The sequence below is a fragment of the Fringilla coelebs genome, assembly GCF_963513975.1.
Source record: "Fringilla coelebs genome assembly, chromosome: 18".
Taxonomy (NCBI): Eukaryota; Metazoa; Chordata; class Aves; order Passeriformes; family Fringillidae; genus Fringilla; species Fringilla coelebs.
Window position 1 is genome coordinate 5,326,019 of NC_140044.1, and position 23,240 is coordinate 5,349,258.

General features: G+C 42.7%; 2 protein-coding genes across 4 annotated transcripts in view; one reads left to right on the forward strand and one right to left on the reverse strand.

The window, feature by feature from the left end:
* The window catches only part of DIDO1 (death inducer-obliterator 1), a 47,752-nt gene extending 36,734 nt beyond the window's left edge, over positions 1 to 11,018 (reverse strand). The window contains exon 1 of the mRNA XM_084218032.1: positions 10,936 to 11,018. The gene's annotated coding sequence lies outside the window, so the exon portion shown is untranslated. The remainder of the gene's footprint in view (positions 1 to 10,935) is intronic.
* A 4,982-nt stretch (positions 11,019 to 16,000) lies between these two features.
* On the forward strand, positions 16,001 to 22,561 carry GID8 (GID complex subunit 8 homolog). 3 transcript variants are annotated; one of them, XM_084217955.1, is made up of 5 exons: positions 16,001 to 16,067; positions 17,233 to 17,362; positions 18,509 to 18,705; positions 19,206 to 19,403; positions 19,741 to 22,561. In XM_084217955.1, the coding sequence occupies exons 2-5, from the start codon at positions 17,245 to 17,247 to the stop codon at positions 19,912 to 19,914; spliced, it is 687 nt and encodes a 228-aa protein (XP_084074081.1). In that variant the 5' UTR covers positions 16,001 to 16,067; positions 17,233 to 17,244; the 3' UTR covers positions 19,915 to 22,561. The 3 variants fall into 3 exon arrangements, with proteins under 3 accessions (XP_084074081.1, XP_084074083.1, XP_084074082.1); XM_084217957.1 differs by lacking the exon at positions 16,001 to 16,067 and adding an exon at positions 16,403 to 16,426; XM_084217956.1 differs by lacking the exon at positions 16,001 to 16,067 and adding an exon at positions 16,461 to 16,596.
* The last annotated feature ends 679 nt before the right edge of the window (positions 22,562 to 23,240 follow it).

Below are 23,240 nucleotides of genomic sequence, written 5' to 3' on the forward strand. Positions count from 1 at the left end.
GTCACGGAGTTTTAAGTGCCTCCTTCCACACTGTAGTTCTGTAAGAACCTTTCAATCTCCCTGTTCAGAATCTCCAACTGATCACACATCACTCAATTTTTAAGTGATATGCCTAAAGGGAGAAGTAAGTCAGCTAATCACTTCATTTTAACCCTGTATTAAACTATGAAACAAACTAAGTCTGTAGCACACACAAAAAGTCCCTCCTGTTTGGGTATTTACCCTGAGGAAAGAACTGTCTACAGGCTGGTGTTCACAGTGCTGCACCTGGGCATTCAAGGCTCTGTGTGCAACCTGCTCTTCAAATGATGTTTGACTCACCAGGTATCACCACAACATTCCAAACCCAGAACCAGCACCATCTCTTAGGAGACACAGCTGGTTAAGCACAAAGTGCATTTTCCATGGTCACTCACTGCCTACCCAGTGCCTCAGCTGCACAGGCTCCACTGAAGTTACAGATCCCATATGTTTGCTGTAAAATGCCTGGTTGTTTTTCATTATTGTTTAGTATCTCCACTTTTTCCTTTCCCATGTGGTTCAAAATATTTTTCATGAAAAAGAGGAAGTTTCACACTTACTTTACATGAACCTGCTCTTGCAGAATTGCATCTTAATATAGACTAAACTTAACTGCCTAAAAGAAGCTCAAAAATCAAGTATTATCAAAACACAAAAGGATGAAACTTTAACTCACAACTATACTTTGCACTTCTAAGCAAATGTTCTACAAACTGCCTGCAAAAATATTTACTACAACATATGGCAACTTTGGAATCTTCAAATACCTCTTTCTCTTCCAGATTCAGTGGGACTTTTTGTTCATTTTGTTCTGTTTGTTCTCAAGTTTAGTGTTCAACTGCAGCTGAGATACTGACAGAAGCGTCAACAGGAACAGAAAACTGGCAACCTTGTTTTAGACAAACTGAACATCCAGGATAATTTTACTTATTTCTCCTAACACAATGTATTAATCACATTTCTGAAATTAGAAGTTCCAGGTAGCAACTAAAAATTATTGTATTTCCCCAGTAGACAATTCCCATCAGCATCATCCTGTCTTTCTATCTATGTTAGGTAACTATATCTAATATTATGCAGCATATCAGAAAGGATATTTTGTTCCTCTGAAAAATCTGAGGCAAAAAAACCTCAATAAATGATGGGGAAAAAAGGCAAGCTAGCATTAACAGATATATATTCAAAAGGCCGAGTTCCTGCTGAGGTTCACAGCTTCTGGGAAAAGCAGTCTCCAGTGGGAAAATGTCTAAGGTTTTAAGACCAACTATAAATAAATTCAGACATACGAATCAGGAGTCGCTGCAGTAGCATGAGCATTCCAGTGAAACAGAACAGTCACTTAACTGGAAGTAGAGCATAAAGCTGATGCACAGTATCTCAAGAAAGAAGGTCCACTCAAGGAAACATATTTAGTTTCTTCCTCTCCCATTAGTTTTCACGTAAAATGTTTCAAATTCTCCAAAACAAGTTAGGCACTAGATTTCATTCTGGACTTAAATTCCAGAAGCAATGGAAGCACAAAGGTATTGTAACCTAGAAAAATCACAGAACCGTCACAAGCTTTTAATTTCAATTTGGTCAACTATTCTCCAGCAGTAACAAACCCGAAATCACAGGGCTGACACACTGCAAGAGCAGAGAGCTTAGCACCCAAATCAAGTAGCCCCCTGGATTCTCCAACTACTGCAAACCCTTGTGGTTTTCAATAAAGACTGAAGACATTCCAGAGCAGACTCAGCAATCACATTAATCACAGACTGAAAAGAGAGTCCCAAATTTCAAATCCTGCTACGGCAACACCTCTCAAGAGACAGTAAGAATACAATTTCCAACAAACCTTCACTCATCAAATAACATCCCACTTGTAATCTCCCTTTCACATTCAGACAAAACCTCACCGGAAGCACTCTCTTATCTATTGCCTTCCATTGTGAGCCAGCCGGCAGCACTCACAGGTGAAAAAGGAGAGATTATCTCTGCCAGTAACACAGAGCTGAGATATTCATGGCAGGATGGGCTGAAGACACTTGGATCTGCTGACTTCACTAAGCCCTTTTTAAGATGTCCAAGATAACATCTGTGAGGTGACAGAGCAACTTGTTCAAGAACATCAACATTTGTCCATTTTTTGATGTTTTTCTAGATAAAGAACAATTCAATAAATTAGGACAAATATTCATTCAGATGAAAATTTCCACTTTTATTTTTTCTCATTTCCCTGAGGGGGAAATAAAAGCTCAATGGGTCCTCTGACTGCATAAAGGTTTTGTCTTAACGGGAGCTGATTATTTTAACTGCATTAAGAAGTGCTTCCGGTAATTGGGTAGAATTCACTCTAAAAAATTATCTTGAAAGGAAGCCTAGTAATAAAACTTTTAAGAGGAACTAAACCCACCCCCAAAAAAGTAACTTTATTTCTTGTTTATCTGAGGTCTTGGGTACAAAAAAGTCTGTAAATAGCCAGGATAAACCCTTCAGATTTAGTTGGGGATTTTATTCAGTGCTGCATTTTATTCAGAATATGCATGGAAGACCAGTGATCTTTATTCCCTCATTCTCACATCTACATAGCAAAATATGCTGCATTTTATTCCCTGATCTTGGATGTCAGCACCCTTCAACACTCAGCCAATTTGCTGTAATCTGCACCAAAGCTGATACCTCATTAGGGATTACACCAGCCCTTGCACAAATACTTTAGTCCAAACGATTAATACCTGACACGTGTTCATTCTCTTATCTGCTACTGAGTTGAGAACTCTATGGGAATGTCTGTGATTTTGAAAGATCACACAGTACTCACCCCTACACAAACATCCATGGAAGGAAGATTAGCCCCTATTTAAGACTTGTGATAGATAACATTAACATCTTTCATATTTTTTATGTCTTAGTACTGAAACTCCAGTTATAGTTTTAGATACATTAAGGAAATGCAACAGCCACGCCCCAAGGACAGGATGGAAATCTCAACCATTAAAATGGCCAGTGTTAGGTTCTGAACTTGAGGGTTGGTGAGAAGACATTCTTTGCATCTGCAAAGAAATTCAAAGCATCATTTTACACCAGCTAGGTTTTCAAAGCAGGTATCATTCATCAGTGACCAATTTCATGTCCATCTCCTAACAGAAATCCAGTCTGTGCCAGTACATAAGACACTAGCTTCAGTTGGAATGACTTGTACCTGGTTTTTAGATGTATTTTTCTACAGGTTTCTTCAGAATTTGCTTCATATGCAAAGCACTTGGCTGAAACAATGATATCCCAGTCAGGTTTCTTAAATATCAAAGGAACTGCAGGATATTACAAACAGGGCAGAAAGCATCCTTTCCAGAATGATGCAACAGTGATTTCAGTCCCAATTTCCATTATCTTCTCATTTTATTCCCAGTAAAAGAGTTACTGGGCTTGGCCTATGACAACCTCCTTTATGTGCTAAAAATTCCTAATCAGCAAATATAATCACATGAGCAAAAACAAAACAGCGTGAGAACTCATAAGGATTTAATTTCTGATGCAAATAAATGTTGGCATGGCTCAGTTGATGCACTCCTACTCAGAAGACTGATCCCACTGAAAATTATCCTCCATCCTTTTCTGGCAAATATGACAGCTGGGAAACCTGCACTTTCTGCTAAAGAGCAGCAAAATTAATCTCTTGCATCGACAAGCACTACAAAAGCAGCCCTATGGATGCCAGTAGGGCATCACCTACTTTATACGGGAACAAGCAGTTTCAGTGAGAGCAAGGACAAAAGTGCAATTCAGTGACCCCCAAGAACAGCAGGAACAGGCTCTGCCCTGGCTCTGGAGATGCTCCCTCCACCTGCTCAGCCATGAAAGATGCAAGGACAAATACTATACTGGCATGGAAAGCAACAGAAAATCAGATTCCACAGTACAGCCTGTCTTTTATTTTCATGTAAAACATATCCACAGCTTGCTAATTTAAGTGTCTTATGAAGGAAGGGAAACTTCTCCAAACAGTTGTGAGATGGACCTTGTGACAAAGAGAGGCAATGAGAGCTGAAGAATGAGAGGTGACAGCCCTAAAGCTTAAGTCTGGATATTGCGAGACACGAAAACTGTGATCCTAACTCCTGCCCTGCACTCCTAATAAGTTACTGTATCACTGCTTGACTGCTATAGCCAAGCTACAGCTCAAGGTCAAAAGTCCAGACATCCTGGTAAACACAAGAATTTTATGCCAGAAGTATATATTTGATATATCATGTTAAAAATCAAGACTGCATAAAATTACAGCATTTCAATGCTTATAGTTAGACCTAAAAGAATAAAACCAAAGAGAAATAACACTACAAAACTTGTAACACTTAAGAGATAAGTGCTTTGCTGGCTATCATTAAACACACTAAATTAATTCCAAGATTAGAAACAAAGCCACTTCAACCTACAATACCAACAACTTAAGAGTGGCAGTTCATTTCTTCCTATTCTAGAGTCAATGTATTACTCCGATTTTAAAAATTTAACAAGCTTTTACATTTGCAAGATGTAGACTGAGCAGTAACACAGCCATGCTCCTCAGGAATAACCCAGCCTAATTTAAGAAACCTCTGCTCCTCTTAAACATCACAGGAAGCAGTAATTATTCCAGGCCAGTAGGAACAGCTCTTTACATCCAAATTAAGACAAAGTATCACCAAGATCTAGTTTTAAGGTAGCTTTTAATATCAGGACAGTATTTCAATCTCTAATGCACAGAGCATGGCAGGGTAATAATTTCTCAGGGATGGCACCATGGACACCTACAGTCATCTCACACCACATCTCAGTCTACTCAGACCTGCTGCTTGTGCCCTTCACCTCCCCATCTCCCATTACAGAGAGGTTCTACTCCTTGTAAGCCTCATTTCTCAGTGTTGGGGAGTATCCCATTGAGTTTCTGCCAAACGTAATGAAAAGAACTGACTGGCTTGGGAGATCAGGCTGTTCCAAGACAGAAACGGTTGAAGTAGAGGATGAAGAATCTGCACCCTCTGAAGGTGGTGGAAAGGGTTTTTATGGTACCAACACCACAGGAGGGCAAAGCTCCCCAAGGACACCTGAGCACACCAATGCAGTGAGATGACCAGAGGGAGCAGATGAGCAAAAACTTAATCCAGCAGTTTCTACACATCTGTTGAGATCCCATTCCTCAATCTCCCTGATGTTTTATCAATAAACCTTTGAAGGTACTGTAGGACCCCGAGGTGTAATGATGTGGTGCCATGAATTATTCAGCAGGGCCCATCTGCACCCCTCTCTGCAGCTGGGACAGGCAGGACATTTCAGTGGAGCTTTGGGGACTGCAGACTTTCTGCCTTTTTATGTTTGGTGCTGAAAAATTCTTTCAAACATTCATGGTATGAACACCCATCCTGCCTTGGTACAGGAAAGCCTACGAAGTGCACATTCACATGACACCACATGCCAACACACAGTGCTGATGACAATCAACTAATGAGATTTAAAATGCAAACAAACATTAATACTTTTTGGAAATTTTCAAAGATGCAGAAACAAGTTTTCAATTGCCTTCTAGATTTTTTTCATCATGAAAAATGAGACAATACATTTATAAATTTCACAAGATCAATACTTTTCAAAAACAGAAAATAAGGAAGAGTTTAACTTTAAACTAAACTTTAGAGCATACCAATTTAACAGCTACTTTTTAAAATGCAAGGAAATAGATTAATTCCAAGAAGAAATAGCTTCCTTTAATAACAAGATACACTCATTTGGTCTCTGTACTTGCAATAATAAAGACATTAACCTGTCCAAATTAAAATGTCTTTAGTCACACATTATAAACCCTCTCTGCTGTGTCTGAAACACCTTCAGGCTTTCCATGGTTTCTGTCAGGCTGCTCACTTACCTTACATAAGCCTCAAAGGAGGGCCAGTGCCTCACAGGATGGAAGCCTGTGCTCACACAGGACAGCAGTCCTGCAGGTTTGCAGGGGATGTGGGACCTCCTGGAAGTGAGGAATTTCATGTGTGTGCAGAGCACATTATCAGATTAGCAGCACACACACACTGGGCCCAGCAGCAGATAGAGAGCAAAGACAACGAGGCACTCCACAGTACAAAAGGACTGCACCAAGCAAAAACACAGAGCAGCTTCCTGGTTTATGCCAAGCGAAACACACACACACTGAAGTTTATTTTGATGTCTTTCAGGTTAAAACCCTCTTACTTCAGATTGCAGCACACAGGAGGACCCTGAGCAGTCAAGGGAAGAAGGGATGTACTGCTGGGTAGGTCATGCACAGAATGAGAATGGCACAGGCATTACAGGCAGTTTATTCTGGGCAAGTAGCAAAAAGACCTTCTTTGAGCCAGATTGAAGTTCTCACAGTTAAATCCAGCTGAATAGCAATTTCTCATAGAAATACTCAAGGCACTTCAGCAGCAGGCCCATCAGATATCTGGCAAACACGAAGATTTAATTTAATAACAGATCCTATCTGTACTACAGATGTTGCCTGTCACAATTGCACAAGTCAGGAACGTTAAGGGCTACAACCCCTAATCAACAGAGCTGTGCTGGCACAAGTGCCTCACACTGCTGTAATCAGATCTGCAAAACTGCACTTTTACCTGTCTGTGTTTGCAGGGTGGGGCACGTGAGCACCACCCTGTGCACTGGGCTCTCAGTGCAGCTGCACACAGAACCTCAGCTCTATCACAGGCCCCTGCAAGCAGGGAAGCAGTTCATCTCAGGGGGGAAAAATACTTGGAAAGCTCAATCCAATTCCTTGGGAGAAGAAGTAACATTGGCAAATGTAGGTAGGTGCGTAGGCAGGAGAGGCTTTGCCAGCTCAGCTCTGTGTCAGCAGCTGGGGACAGAACTGTGACAACAGCACTGACAAACTCCAGTAACCCCTAACACAAGGCACTTGCACTGTGCATATCCTGCAAGCTTAAGCCCATAACTGTGTTTGGGAAACAAAATTCATATTGCCTGTAGTGCCTTTGGCATTAATGAAAACATTAATTTAACGAGGGAAGTAAAGTATTACATACACGTCATTTTTACTTTCTAGCAGAGCCCCATGGGTAGCCTAGGCAGACACTGACTTAGTAACAGACTGACATTTGGCATTTCACTACTCCTACAATACCTTCTGAAGCCTTTACTCAGAAGAATGTGAGTAAGACAATCCCATACTCCCCCTAACAATGAAAATTTAGCCACCAAAAAACTGAGGTTTTGGGTCAGGTTTACTTCTGCTTTCAAGGTCTCAACAGCATGAGCAAAAATGAGGTAACAAACAGGTTTTGCCCATTACGGAAAGCTGTGAGCAGAATCAAAGCTGTGTAGAGAGCTCTACTATTTTGGGTTTTTTCCCTTTTATACAGATTAAGGAGCAATAAATACAATTTTAGGTGGTCAAATGTTTAGATTAAAAGCCCAAGCATGATCATCTCTTAACAAGAAAACTTCTAAAGGCTCCAGCAAAAGCCAATTTTACAAGTCATGGTTGAAAGTTTAGTCAACACAAGTATCAATTACAAACACTGCTGGGGTATTATTCAATACATAGTATCTTTAGCACTACTTTTCCATCATCTTGAAAGAAAATATTTTGCCAATAAATACTATATATTTGCCTAATGTTAAATTTCTGCAACTGAACTTGATTCCTTAGCAACTGTCCAGGAAACATTGCTTAGGGAAGGCAATTGACATCCTCTGGCATTTCTCCACCGGGGCACCAGGGAAATTACTTCCTATCAGGGCCGTTAGGAACATTCAGCTGTAAATCCAAGAGCTAATCAGAGACTCTTAAATTTTAACTTTTCACAATCCCACAGCTTGTTTATCTTTCAATAATCTGTCATTTATGATCCTACCAGTACAGCTGCTGTAGAAAACAAAATCATGTGGTTATGCAACTTTTCCCCTTATTTGTCTGTAAAAAGTGAGTTAAAATATAACCTCTGAAACTAGCTATCATTTTTATTCTTATTCCACCAAAACAGCTTCATTAAATAAAGTAAACAAAAATGAACTTCCAAATTTGGTGAAACACTAATTACAGCACACTGACTATGTTATTAAGGATGCAGTAAACACAGTTAAGTTTCCAGTTTTGATTAGAATTTATTGGGAAACATGCATAATGCTTAATATGCGTGTCTGAGCTGCCTAACTGGAAATTTAAGCTTTTTAACCTCAACGTCTATCAATGCTCTTGAGACCACCGTCAACAACACCTGTCAAATATCCACTTATTTCAGAAGCTGCCTTAGATAAAAACGTCCCAGCAGTGAATCCTCCAAGCATTAACTGGGAGATGAGAACTCAGGCATGACTGCATACACAAAAAGGCACCAGCTCCTGCATAAACTGGGCAAATCTTACTCATATTAAAATCCTCTCCTTGTATCTCCTACCACTGCCCTACTACTTGTGGCACAAGAGACAGAAGGTAGAAAGTGCACCATGGACTTTTGGTGCAGAGAGAGACACCAGTTCTGTCAACTAAAGCCCTCTAATGTCACTCTCACCCAGCCCAGCCCCTGCTCCTACTTCCATCAGTTATGTTTTATAACTCTGAGCCCAACCCCTTTAATCCTTGCTCTTCCTCTTCCCACTAATACCTCCAGCTTAAAGTTTCAGGCTGTACAGAATTAAAATCTTACCATCGTTAAGTTACAACTATAAAGACAATTACTATCTTAAACCAGAAACAAATAACGTGATCAACTGCCAGAAAAATCTTCATAGTAAAGCTGGATTAAGCAGAACAAACACTGGCTCTTGGGAGTCCACTAGACACTGAAAAAATACGTAATCAATTTTATCTACTAACCTAGATTCGATTCTATTTGCATTGCTTTGGGGAGTTTCAGGGTTTTGGTGTTATTTGCTTTTTTAATTCAAAACCCATCTTTTAGTTAAATGCAAACACCCTCCGAATCATGTGTGAATAGATATTATTTAATATTATTATTTTATATTTCAACAGTTTTAAAAACTGCAGGTATTTTTGCACTGTACACATATTTTCAATCCAGCAAAACCTTCATTTGCATACGAACAGAAAATACCCCTTAAAGAAACAACCCAAAAACTTTGTAAAAAATTATTAAAACGCTGGTCTTGAAAACACCAATTATTTGATTTTCTAATTACTGGAGTCAAGCAGTCTCAATGGAGGCTGATGGCCAACATGTGCCTTTAGTGTTTCACCCCAGGGCGTTAAAACACCTTTATGTGTGACATATTTCTGGAACTGTCAAGAGAGAAAAAATTAAGGCCTAACTGATGAGCTTTTTAAAGCTTACTTCTATATTTATTCCTATAGAAAGTTCTAAATGTCAAGGAATGATAACAAGTGGGTGGCACACATAAAAGTAGAGCACAGCCCAGAATATCTACTACAATTAACACGGTACATGGTACACTTGGACAGTAACTACACATCATTTTTCACTGACCTGCAATTAAATTGCTTAAACAGCTAGTAAATTTTGTTTCTAGAAGTAGCACCAAAACTGTTAAAGCTAAAGTAATTTGAATTACCCTTTAAAACTGAGAAAAAATACATAAAAGAGCAAACAGTGGGAAAAGTTATCATAAAATGTGGCAAAATATAGTTTAATATTACTTGCCAAAGAATTTAGTTAATTGAGACTGTGATTACTAGGTATTCAAAAGAGCTATTTCTGGAAAAAAAATGTGAACTCTATTATCCAAGGAAAAAGCAGCCAACCAAAAAAATCCAGGGGATTCAGGAATGCTATATACATTCTTCTGAGTGAAATAAAATGAATCAACATTTTTTTTCTCCCTGAAGTTCCTGAAATGAAAACCCATGAAAGCCCTTGCAAGAAAAAGAGAATGTTACACTGTTTCAAATTATCGGAGATAAAAACTGCAGGGCAAGCATAATACACATTCATTTTATAACACATTGTGAGATTATAACATTCTTTCCAAATTAAAAAGGACAAGCTAAGATAGTAAGATTTTCCTAACCACAACTAAAACAAGCTGTTGCTTGGAGGTATAAACTATTTAACTGTATGAAACAAAATTTGGTCGCCACCAAATAATGGTTTTTGCAAGTCAAATAAACAGCTCCAAATTATCACTACCTCCAAGAGACAGCATTTAAGTACATTAGTGCCATTTAAGTACATTCGTGCCAAGGACAGGGAATTGGCAAGAAATTTATTAAATATTTAAAACCGACCAACAATTCCTACTGTCTAAATATTCGGTTTTTTCTCCCTACAAAATAGCCAGCAGAACATGATTAAGTTCAACTCCTCGTGTTTAACTCACCAATAAGGAGATCCCCTCCTTTGCCCAGAGAAAACCAACACCTCTCCAAGGCAGGGAAGTTTCAGTCCCACCCGCCGAAGCCCGGGAACGATTTCGGTTGGGCTCGGTTGGGCTTGTGGGTCCCCAAGGGCGCTGCCCCGCCCCAGCCACCCCCGGCGCGGGCCCGGGGCCGCTGGTGCAGTCGGTGGTGCCATCACGAAGCAGCTTCCCGGCGTCAGCTTGGCCATGACGGCGACGGGCTCCGAACACACCCGGCCTCTCCTCGCCTCTCCTTCCCCCCAAGATGGAGGAGCCGCCTTCAGCCCGCTCCGCCCGGGGAGCGGCCGTTCCACTCCGGCCCTGCCGCGGCGTGAGGCAAACGCTTCCTCCGGGGGCCCGCGCGGAGCCGCCGCCTCCTCCGGACCGGGCCAGACCGTGCCGTGCCCGCGCCGCGCTGCTCCCCAGGGAACCCCCCCCCCACACCCGAGCCACTCCGGCCGCCCGCCCGCCTCCATTTTACAGCGAGTCCAAAGGTGGCCGGGCCGCCTTTCCCGCGACCTCCCTGCCGCAGCAGCGGCCCCGTTCCCACTCTCCTGCCGCCCCGGTGCTCGCCCACCTGTCTCCCGTACTCACCACAAGCAGAGAACGGGAGCTCTCGCCGCGGCCGCCAAAGGTCTCAGCCGCGCCGCGCCGCCATTTCCTCCTCGTTCCGCGGCAGCGCTGGGCGGGGCCGCCCCGCCCCCGCCACCATCGACACCGAGATGGCGGCGGCGGGGCCAGAGCGCCGCCCTTGGCGCGCGCCTCTCGGAGGACCCGGCGGGTGCTGGGTGGGAGAGCGGCGGCCCCGCCCCACAGCGCCCTCAGCGCCATGGCGGCCGCTCCGGTCCTCACGCGGGGCCCTCAGCGGCATGGCCGCCCCTCCTCACACGGCACAGCGCCTGTGCCCGTTCTGCGCTCCCTCAGGCCCGCTCCCGTTTCTCCGCTCGCAACCCCACGCTGATCCCGGGCAACTTTAGCCATGATTCCTCAGGGTGGACGGGCAGCAGAGGAACATGGCAGAGGAACCAGGATGCTGCTGCACAGCCACCTGCTCATAGCGGCTGTGCTCTCCACCTGTGCACATTGCACTGGGACTTGGTTAGTTTTTCTGTTTGGCAAATAGCTGCTGTAATGCCTTCCTCTGACTCCGAGTTCGGAGTGCTGAGAGTGGAATGTTCTCTGAATCTGCCCATCCAACACATGGAGCCTCCACAGGAAACATCCTTGGTCAACGATTAAGCTACTAAAAAACCACTGCAGGATCCAAGCTGCTACAAATAGCTACAGAGAGTTAACTTCCATTTACATGTGGAATTCCTTCTGTTGTTTTTTGGGACATTGGCACCCAGAAACATCCACTTCTGACAGACACTCAGGGATCCCAAGGGGTACAGAACAATGCCCAACACCATACAGAGACTCCTGACCTCGGCACCCGAAGAGCCTTTAGACAGCTGGAGGTGTGAGGTTTGGCTCTTTGGTTACCCTGATCCTGCACATTTTCCTCATGGGTTGATAACACAGGTTTCAGGTGGATTCCAGATAGATAACAGCGTTTACTGAGATTAAGGAATGAAAACATGAGGGAAAAGAAACCTACCCAAAAATAATTCTACAGAATTACAGGATTCTGTCAAGTAATTTTAATTACATCTTTTAGGAGTCTATTCATGAGACTTCTGATGGTAAAAGCTCAGAATAATGCTGGAAAACCTGCTATTAGCATAGTCAGCCTCTTTTTCCAGCTGTAGAAGTGGGCAGATTTAATACTTCACCCAGAAACACCAAGAGGTAAAAAGCCACAACAGATTCCTGTGCAAAAGTACAAACCACCACAATTACGGGCAAACAGGAATTCAAAAAAGTAGTTCTGCAGCTACAGAGTTGCAATAAATGAAATCACATGGAGGGAAAATACCTTAGGGTTTGGTAGATAAATCTGCAGTGTGATTTTTCCTCTGGAAAAAGCTAGTAACGTGCTTTTAATGGATAAATTTAGCATCTAGGGAGTGCTCAAACCCAGGAATTACACACACCAACAGAGAGGGAACATGCAAAACAAGGAATTGCACAGCCGCAGTGAATGGGGGATGCCTGCCACAAGGAATCCTGCAGTGAAACAGGTATTAAATTCCTCTTACACATATTTAGGAAGAGGCTTACACCACTTTAAGGAGGTGTGCATCATTTTAGTGGTGATGTAATCTGCACCCCCAGTGAGCGCCACCTGAGCACACTACACTTCTAACCACAAAACCTCTACACCTCTGTGTTAAAGCCAGTCAGAGGATCTACCTTTGCTGACTTAACATGTGTCACCTTCATCATCCGCACCTCAGTTCTTTCCCTGCCTTGTTGTCTTCCTAATCATTTTCCTTTTACAGCCTAGTTTCTTTTAATTTGGGGAATTTACTCCTGGGTTACCAGTCTGAATCTACATCATCCTGGCAGCAAAGCAGGAGGAGCAGTTTTTTTGTTATAATATGATGGTTTTTTTCACTTTAGGCCTTCTCTCCTGTAACGTGCTGGTAATTTGTGACTGGTTTGAAATGAAAACTCTGCTGGGAAATCCTAGAAGGGATTAATAACCATCAGTCAGCTTCTAAAACAGTCTAATAAGCACTTTAGCTGTCTCTCCTCCTTAGACACCAGAGAAGCTTATACTGACATACCTACAAATCCCTCAGCATTAACTCTCCTTAACTTTTTTCCACGTCCTTCCAAAAGTGAGTGGTCAGTGCCCTAACTTTCCTCAACAGCTGACACATTTATGCCTTGGGCTTCCCTAAATAATTAATGTTTGTTTGTTTTAAATTTGGGTTTCTAAAATTTGCCTCACTTATATTTGTTGTGTCTCACACAAGGGTTGTTATGTGTGACCCATAAAACCTTGTGACATCACAGTTGTGTGAAACAATGTCCCCAGATCTGGGATGTCACTTCTCACCCACTTTCCCCTTTTCACCACTGTTTGAAGATGCACAACCTTAAATATAAACACAACACTTATGTTCAATCCTTCCCTCAGTTCTCCATCACTGATTTCTCTGAGTGAGCCAATTGCAGCAGCCATGAAAAACTGCAGATGAGAGTTAGCCCATGAAAAGAGCATGGATGAAAGCAAATAAGCATGTCCTTTTCCCTCCTCAGTCTCTGGTGATTTTGTTGTATTTAACAGATAAATAATACATTTAAGTCAGAAGAGACTAATTTCTGTTGGCTGTGCTCCAACTTTACCTTTTTTCTTTTAGTGGAAAAAGACCTCTGTCCTCAGAGCTCTGCACATCACAAAATAGGCACGTCAGGTGGCAAGGTAAGGCTTCTTCAGGATTCTTGATTCTCCAAGGCTCTTGGAGATTTTCCCAAAAGACTGGATGAACACAGAGAAATACTTTAATGAGGGTTAATCACATCCACATAAATAAAGTAACCCCCTTCTTTACCAGCTGACACAAACTTGCAGAATTTCCCCCCTCTCCAATTCTAGGTAAATTCCTTCCATTCAATACAAGCATTCTTGTGACTTCTGGAATTAGTGACTTTGGTTTGGGATTCACTCCACTTAACCCCAAATATTAGTAATCAAAACACCTCTTTGAAATTAGGATTTAACAAATTGTAATTAATGTTAAAAATCTATAAACTGCACTTAGCGTTATTATAGATTTGTTTTAATCTCTTGTTTTGTCATCTTGCCCCCCAAAAATCCAACTTTCCATGTTACTACTGCCTCACCACAGTAAGATTCTTGTAGAACTGTGGCATATGGAAGCTGTATTTTGGGAGAATTTCCAGGAGCAAAGTAGTTGTGTATTTTAATCCAACTTGGGAGTCACAGGAGTATCCTGCAAGGTTTTCCCTGAACAATAAAAGAAAGGGTATTTTCCAACTTTTGGGAGAATTATGAAGGTTTTTAACAGAAGTCAGTGTTTGGTGCTAGGAAAAGAGAGAATGATGTAGGAAACCTTTTCCCCTGCATTGTTCCACAGCTTTGGATCTTCCTGGAGCGTAAAATGTGTATCATTTATTACTCAAGATACTGCTCAATTCCCCAAACATGCAGAATCTTTATTGCACTCAGAGCATTAGTAGGGAAAAAAAAAGGCATGGATCCATCCCTGGTGGTGTTCTAGGCCAGGCTGGACTGGGCTTGGAGCAACCTTGTCCAGGGGAAGGTGTCTCTGCCTTTATCAGTTCAAAGCTATTCTTCCTTTTCCTGCCACTGTGGTTCCTGATGAAATGCAAATGGCCATGATATTCTGCATAGAGTCAGGACTTAAGACTTTGGTCTTTGTGTGTCTCTTCCAACTCAGGATATTCTATTATCCTGATTATTTATTACATCGTAGGTTTTATCTGTTTCAACATAAGCACAACTGTAATGAAAGTGAGTTTTGGAGCCTGGGCTTTATTGCAGTTACAAAATCAAGAGTGAAAAGTGTACAACTGTGTCCATATTCCCCATCTGTTTGAGTGAAATTACTTTTTCCTGAGATGTATCATTTGCAGCATTTCACACAGACAAGTGTACATTTTAAGCTTGTTCTCCCTTGAAATGCACAAATCGAGGTTTTGTTGCAATACGTTGAATATGTAAAATTTTCTGAAGGGAGGATGTTCTTTGAAGTTTTGGGGAAGTTAACAAAGCTTGGTAAGAGGGATGTACCAATGATTGTGGACACAAAGAATGCAGAATTCATGGGCCACAAGGCCATCTGACACAACTCCAAGATAAGGAAGACACTAATAAAGCCAATTCAGCAATTGTTCTGAAATCAGTTCCAACTGGGTTAAAGGTAATTAGGGCAGGGGCAGATCGTGACCACTGATGGATCCAAAACACAAGACTGAGCATGCGAATTATTCAACTTGTAGCCAATGACCACTAATTGACTTGCTGAAATGTATAAATAGTAACAAATTTTAACAGTTGGTGCACTGGCTCTGCGGATTTGCCTCCCAGCACCCGTTTCTGCCCAGAACTGTAAATAAATCAAATACCTCGACTCTGTGTGTGTATTGGCTTCTTGCTCACCTGGTGCAAGAACCTATTTTGGCAACATTGTGTTCCTGCTTTATCGGCAGTGACCCACAACCCCCGGCGTAGGTTCATCAACGCCTCAGCAGCCACTGCGCGTTTTGACAGAGGCCATCAATCCTCAGCCAGAACAGCTCCCAGCCCAGCGACCGCCACACGTGGAAGCTACCGGGGCTGCACAGGGATACCGCAGGCGGTACCGTGTCCGTTTCCCTGGCAGATGGCGGGGCCGCAGCTCCCACGGCCGCTCCCTACAACCGCTGCTCGCACCGACCCCGCTGTGACCGCGCACGAGCTGCCGCTGCCGCTGCCGCCGCCGCCTCACACGGCGGTTCCGGTGCCTCTCGCGCTGAGCACGGCCCGGATCAGCCTCTGCCTCAGCTGCTAGAGGCGGGGCCGGCGCTCAGTGCCGTGAGCCGAGCGCGGAGCGGGCACGTAGGGCAGCAGGAGGAGAAGGAGGAGGCGGCGGCGGCGCTGTCCCTCAGGGCCCCGCGCCCGCCATGGCCGCCATAGCCGCCCCCGCCGCCTCAGCGCTGCCCCGGCTCCGCTCAGCGGTCGCGTGTTCTCGCCCGCTCCCCGCGCGCTGATTGGCCGCTAGCGCCGCTCTCGCGAGACCCGCGCGCCTGCGGCCCGGCGGAGGCGGCGGAGGCCCCGCGTTCGTGCGTCGGAGCGGCCCCGGGCGCGCGCGGTAAGATGGCGGCGGGGGGGCTGCGCCAGCCTCGGGGCACGGCGGGAGCGGGGCCCTCACCCTGACCCGGACCCGTCGGCCCGGCCGGCGCTCGCCCGCCGCGGCTGCAGCGGAGGCGCCGGGCCTGTGGCGAGCGGGGCCCAGCGCTGCCGTGGCCCAGCGCCCCTGTGGCCCGCGCAGGGTCGGGCCGGGCCGAAGCGGCGGGGGAAGCCGGGTCCCCGGCGAGCCGGGCCGGGCCGCAGCACCAGCGCGGGGCGGCGGGAGCTCCCGTTCCTCCAGCGCGGTTGCGGGCGGCGGAACGCGGGGCCGGGAGCGATCGGGGCCCGGGCGGGTCGTGCTCCCGCCGTCGGAGTTGCCGGGTGCGAGGCGGCTTCGGCCGCGGGTTAGGGAAGGGAGAACCTGTTGGAAGCGGCTCGCGGTGAGGAGTCGCGCTGCCGCTCGTATTGTCTAACAGGACTGGCGGTGCCTGTTGCTGTTGTTGTGGCCTCCTGCCCTCCCCTTTCGCTGCCCCCGTGTTCGTGACTTGAAGGTAGAAATCATAAACGCGGCTTTGGTAAAATGCTGTGCCTGCCAATCCGAACAGAAATATTGTCTAGAAAAATAGTGGAGATAACGTTTTAGTAGCGCTGACAGGAGAACTTTCGGGGCAGCGAAGCTGAGCTGGTGTAAAGCTTTGAATTGTACACTGGGTAATATATCATGGACAGTTTTGTAGCTGTGCAATAAAGGGAGCTGTCCGAAGTTTTGGTGAAGATTTAAAGCAGATATTGTTTACACAGGCATTGCTCTAAGTGTTTGTCACAGTCTTTCTGGCTGGCTGTCAGACTCTGATTCGCTGGTTTCACACTGTGATGCTGCATGTCCTGTGTAAATTCTATACAAGATTTTTATGGAGTGGATTTAAGAGTAAGTAGAAAAAGATGGTATTTGAATTTTTTTTATTCTGAGATTTCTGAAAGCAGCTTTAGAGCCTGGTAAATAGATACAGGAGAGTGCAGGAATGAGGAGGAAAAAAATGCAAAACTCTGGTTTAAGGTAAAAGGGTCAGTTTTGGATTATTAAAAGAGCTCATAGAAAGCTCTAAAGATGGCAGCAACACAGTTCTTACACACATTAAACTTATTTCTTCTTGAATAATGTTAAATGAGATGCTGTTCTTTTGTAGTTGGAGTCCAGGATGAGTTATGCAGAAAAACCTGATGAAATCACGAAAGATGAATGGATGGAAAAGCTTAATAACTTACATATCCAGAGAGCAGACATGAACCGCCTTATCATGAACTACCTTGTCACAGGTAAAAACACCTGGTAATGCCTGAAGGCTCTTCATGTGTGTCACATACTTTATCAGTTTGGGGTAGAATATGGAACTGGATGGAGTGGAATTAAGGGCTGTGAGAACTTAGTCGTTGCTGTTGGCTTCTCTTAGCAAAGCCTAACAGCTCTGGTGTTCTCTTAGCTGCAGACTGACAAAGAATCAGAGGCTGAGCAGTTCTCATGGAATACAGATGACATTTATGAGCCTGAGCTCTTCTGCTAAATGATAGAGAAAACAAAGTGTTTTCTGCAATGCTGTAAACATGACCTGCTTCTCCGTGATGTCCTTTTTTGTGCCATTGAAACAGCTCAAGATGAGTTGCTGTTGTTAAATAACAGTCTGAAAGCTGCAAGAACAGCTATCAGAAGCAAGTTTTTAACTGGGCAGAAAGATAAACTCTGAGAGGGCACTGTTGTCAAAATAATTTGAGACCAGAATATTAACCCCTTCAGCACACAGCCTGGATTTGTACTTGGAACAAGCCAAACCCCTGGGGAATTGTTGGTAGTAATTAGGTGCATGCCATCCCAGGAAGCTGTGCTAGGGTGGAGGCGTTTGTATCCATTACACCCCTGTTTACACTGAGCATAGGGAAGCTTCTGGCTTGAAGGAAGAGCATCTTAGTGGGTGGTGTAAATCAGTTTTGTGTCTGTGAACACAAGACCTGGGGTTTAAAAGAGCTGTTATAACCTTAAATACTACACAAGAAAGCAAAATTATAGCTTCTTGTCTATCTTCTCAGAAAAACTGCTGGATCTGTGTAAACACATCTGGGGCTGGAGGGCAAAGCAAAACCACCCACTTGAAAATTTGACTTTCACAATCTCATTTTGCAATAAGCACAGTTCTTTCTTTAAGTATAAAATAGGCTTCCATGTTTAGAGGCATTGGACTACAAGTTGCTTCCCTGGAGAGTGAGCGTACATGAATTCAGAATGAATTAAGCATTTACTCTAAAATGCCTATTGGATAAACAACTTCTTATATAGAGGAGAATTTTTCACAATTTTGGGTTAATCTTTAAACCCCCAAATTGCACAAGCAGCACTCAAAGTAAGCTGATATGTTTTCTTCTAAAGTGTTTAATGCAATATATTCTATGGGTAAAATGTTCCTATTTCAGAGGGCTTTAAAGAAGCAGCAGAGAAATTTCGGATGGAGTCTGGAATTGAACCCAGCGTGGATTTAGAGACTCTGGATGAAAGAATAAAAATCCGTGAGATGATCTTGAAAGGGCAGATCCAGGAAGCCATTGCATTGATAAACAGCCTCCATCCAGAGCTGCTGGATACCAACAGATATCTCTACTTTCATTTGCAGGTGAGGACAGGTGGCAGACTTTTATCTTTGTCTTAGAGTTTGCTGAGAGAATGGGGAAAATAGTGAAGAAATTAAGGTTATGTTGGGAGGTTTGTGACTGAACATGGGGGCAGTTGTGGGTGTTCTTGGCAGTTTTTGGTAGCAATGGGAAACTTTGTGGCTAGTGCAGGAGCCACCATATACAGTTATTAACATGAAAACTTGTAACAGCACCAGTGACCTGTGACTTAGCAGCTTCCAGTCACTGTTGGCCTGAATTCCTTTAGTAACCTATCTTCTCAAATCCTGTTACTCAAAAGCACCAAGTTCCCTTTCTCAGTAGATTTTGCAGCCAATTTGCTGCTCCTTGTCTCACACATTGAGAAGAATTGACCTCAAACTGTCAAATTATAGATTAGCATTTGTCTCAAATTACACACCAGTGTCTGAATCTTCCAGGCTTGCAATAGTGGAGGTTTGTTAATTTGTCGGGCTAATATTGCTGTGTCTTTCGTGTGTAGCAACAGCACTTGATTGAACTGATTCGGCAGCGAGAGACAGAGGCAGCTCTGGAATTTGCTCAGACCCAATTAGCAGAACAAGGGGAGGAGAGCAGGGAATGCCTGACAGAAATGGAGCGCACGCTGGCTCTGCTTGCCTTTGATAATCCCGAAGAATCACCATTTGGAGACTTGCTGAACATGATGCAGCGACAGAAGGTAGTCCTTTCTCAAAGGGAACTGATGTCTTTTATATGCGTGTTATGAAAATAAAATCTAAATATTTTTGAAATGCTCAGAGAAAATTTATATAGTGATACGCAAAAGAACAGAAGTGTTTATTGAGCAAGATTTAAAAAATGGTGTTAATATATTCCAAATGTATTCAGCTGCTTGGCTCTCTTCCTTGCTTTCTCCAGGCTTGTAGTCTGTGGAGCTTTGTCTTGGCCATTTCTGAGGAATTAGCACACTAGTTGTGATCTTCCCAGTGTCTGCATGACTTCAGCAGTGTTAATTATATGAAAACTGTCACTGAACTCCAGTTTTTCTTTTCCAGGTATGGAGTGAGGTTAATCAAGCTGTTCTAGACTATGAAAATCGTGAATCAACACCCAAGTTGGCAAAATTACTGAAACTACTACTGTGGGCTCAGAATGAGCTGGACCAGAAGAAAGTGAAATACCCCAAAATGACAGACCTCAGCAAGGGGACGATTGAAGAGCCCAAGTAAAATGTGTGCAGATGGACATCAAAAAATCTTAGTACTGCACAGTATACATTTATATCAGTCTGTGACTGAAATATTTTTACTACAGTACAGCACTCAATTCAGATTTTTCAATGAACATCTAATTTGAAGGGAGAAAAGTCCCTTTTAAATGCTGCAAAAACTGCATTGAAAGGCGCTGTATCTCTTTGGAAGTCTGACTTAGGCTATGCACTATAATACATTTTTAAGAAAACAATTAAACAGGACAGGAAAAATAGCATTTTTAAAAGTACAGAACTCAAGCTTTCTAATTGGCTGCTGATGCCTAGTTTAGTGGCCAGTGAGTTAATATGGAGTTATATTGGCAACTGTTCAGTTTTACTGTCTCCTGTTTGAAATGTGTATATAGAACAGTGAATATTTTCTACCTTTAAGTTATAGCCAGATATACATTCCCCTTAAAAGTAACTGGTCAAGTTTTCATCTATAAACTTTGCAGTAAGGTCAACTTTTTGCTTAGGAAATAGTGTACAAACTTGTAAATCATAATTTAAGGACTTTTGTTTTGGTTTTTTTTTCTTCCTTGTTTCTGACTTCTTGGTGCTTTATATGGTGAGAGCTATGTTCATAATGGATCAGTGACCCATCTTTTCAGGAGGAGTATTAATGGAAATAGGTTTTTTCTTAATATTCACAAATGACCAAAACGGCCCCAGAGGCATTTGAGGGTTTGTTTTTTTTTAACAGGGGCCTTTTCCCCCCTATAGTAAATTTGCAGTAATTCCAGGTGGCTGCTACAGCTTTGAAGGCCACTGGATGTCTGTAAGCTGAAAGATTGTTAGGAAATCAAGTGGTGGGGAGAGATGCTTGTTGAAGCCTCTGATGCATCATCTTGTGCAGGATCTGCCTTCATGCTTGCTGAATAAGAATTGTAGTTTTAGAGCTACTTGGGCTGTTTTTATGCCTTGAGCTAAGCAAAGCAGGGCTGTCTAAAACCAGAAATTTGCATTTTGTTACTTCTTCCTTACCTTTCTGAAGAGATGCAGTTCATCCTCATCTGTATTTGTTTACTGACTGTCCTCACTCCAGTTAGAACTATGGTTTTAATGTGAAGTCCAGTCTTTCAAGTCAACAAATTGTAATCTTCTGGGTATGGGATGTTCTGGTCGAGCGATTGCAGCACTGCACACTGGTTTATACCCAGTGGTAGGAAGCACTAATCTTGCCAAATCTATCTCTAGATTTTTAGGTCTATAGATCAAGTTTTGCCAAGCACAGAGCAAGCTGATGAGTGAAACAGTTTAACATCATGAGACACTGGCAGTTGTCACACCAGTCCCATACTGTACATAATCTAGTCTTGTATGGTAGGTATTACCCTGTAGAATGAAACTTAGTTTTCACTTAATTTTACTGGAATACTTAACGCATTAAACTGTATAAAGCTTTGCAGATACACCTGGCTTAGGGGAACTAACAAAACCTGTTACTGATTGCATTACTGTGAACACTGTTTACTTGTGTAGCTATTTTGGGGGGGGAAGCCATTGTTTGTTAAGCAGCTGTGAGAGATGCAGAGCAGCAAGGTTAAGCGAGATGATGGATGTAACAAAATCATTTGTTCCATTTCTTACTGATCGTTCTGTTCTCCACTTTGAGGCATTTGTGGTAGGGAGGTCTTCAAGTTTATATATAACAAACAAGCTATCAGTAGTCCCCCAGCTACAGCAGCAGTTTGGCTTTCCTTCACCCAGGCTGGTTATTCTAACACCAAACTTTTAACAGTTGTGGGTTTGGTTGTTTTGGGGTTTTTTTAATTTTTTTTTTTTTTCTTTTTGAAGTCGGTTGATGTCTGAAAACCATGTATAACTTTTAGTTTGTGAGAAACTGTATGGTTAATGTTTATTAACAAACTGCAGAAACAAAACTGGAATAGCTCTAATTTCTTCATGTAGAACTGATCAGCTTTTCCTCTCTGTTCTGACACTTGTGTTGTTGAATCTCCTGTACAGCTTCTCCCGGGTGAAGTGGAAAGTGGTGCGGTTTTGTGGCATGATGAGCATTTTTCTCCATGAGAAATGCACTATCACAGCCCTGGGTGAGAAGTTCACTGTCCTCCTAGAATGCTACCTTAATTTCATAGAGCATTTAGGCAATGATTGAGCATAGATTACTTGAATTTCCACTAGGTTGTTGTTTTTTTCCATTAAAAACTAAACACGTTTTTAAGGGGGTTAATATAAAATTAGTTTAGAACTATTTCACTTTGTTTTTATGAACATGCCACATTGATAAGCAGCTTTAATCTGTAAAGTTTTTGGTAACTGCAAGAAGATACTCGAAAGCTATGCATTTTAGAGAAAGCATAAAGGTAGTGATATTGGTACTTCTAAGGATCTTTATATTAGTGTATATAAAATAGTTTGCATATACAAATATAATATATAATCTGTTTGAAATATTCTTGAATGGTAGGGGCTGTGAAACATATTATAATTTATGGAAATATTGTACACAGTAAACAGATGTCTCAGTACACAAATGAATTTTTGTCATATGCATGAGAAGTGTCTTATTTGGTGACTACTAATGAATGGGCTTTTTTGTTAACCCATTTTTGTTAGATAACCACTTTAACAAATACTATTAAATGCCACTTTGATCAGTTTGCTTTAGTGTAAAAATACATATTTTGTTCCACTGAATTTAGAACAATATGAAAATAACTTTTGTAAGAAGATTTGTTCCAAACCCAACATTGGCAGACAGATCTGGTCGTTAGAGGTGGTGCACTTATCCTCCCCCAGCCTTGCCTTTGGTGAAAGCAAATAAGATTTTTTCATTCATGCCATGGATGTGGAGAAGCTGGATTATAAAATATCCTGTCTTATACCTCTGCAGAAAGGCTGCATAGCAAGTGTGTTTTGATTAGGCTACAAATCTCCCTCCTTTTCCCAAAGCCATCACCTCCCTGTAACTGTCTTTGCTGTTCCCATGTTTTGTTTCTGCCTGTCAAATCTAAGCTGAGCTGTGGCTGCTTCTGTTGTACAAAGGAGGGATTTTGGAAGGGTGGGGGTTCACAGACTTTCCTGAAGATGAAGTCGTGGTGGAACTTTGAGAAATACTTACTGAACTGTTTAATTTTGTATAGTTGGAAAAGCAGAGGCTACTGCACAGAAACTTAACAGCAGAATTTTGAGTAAAGCATTTCTTCTCAAGACTTTTGAAGAGGCAAACATACACCTTTAAGCCAGATGAAGTACCTCTCTCTCTTTAAAATTTTTTCATTTAAACACTTTCAGCTTCTTCCACCCACATTAAAAGAAAAATTGAAAAGAATTCTGTGT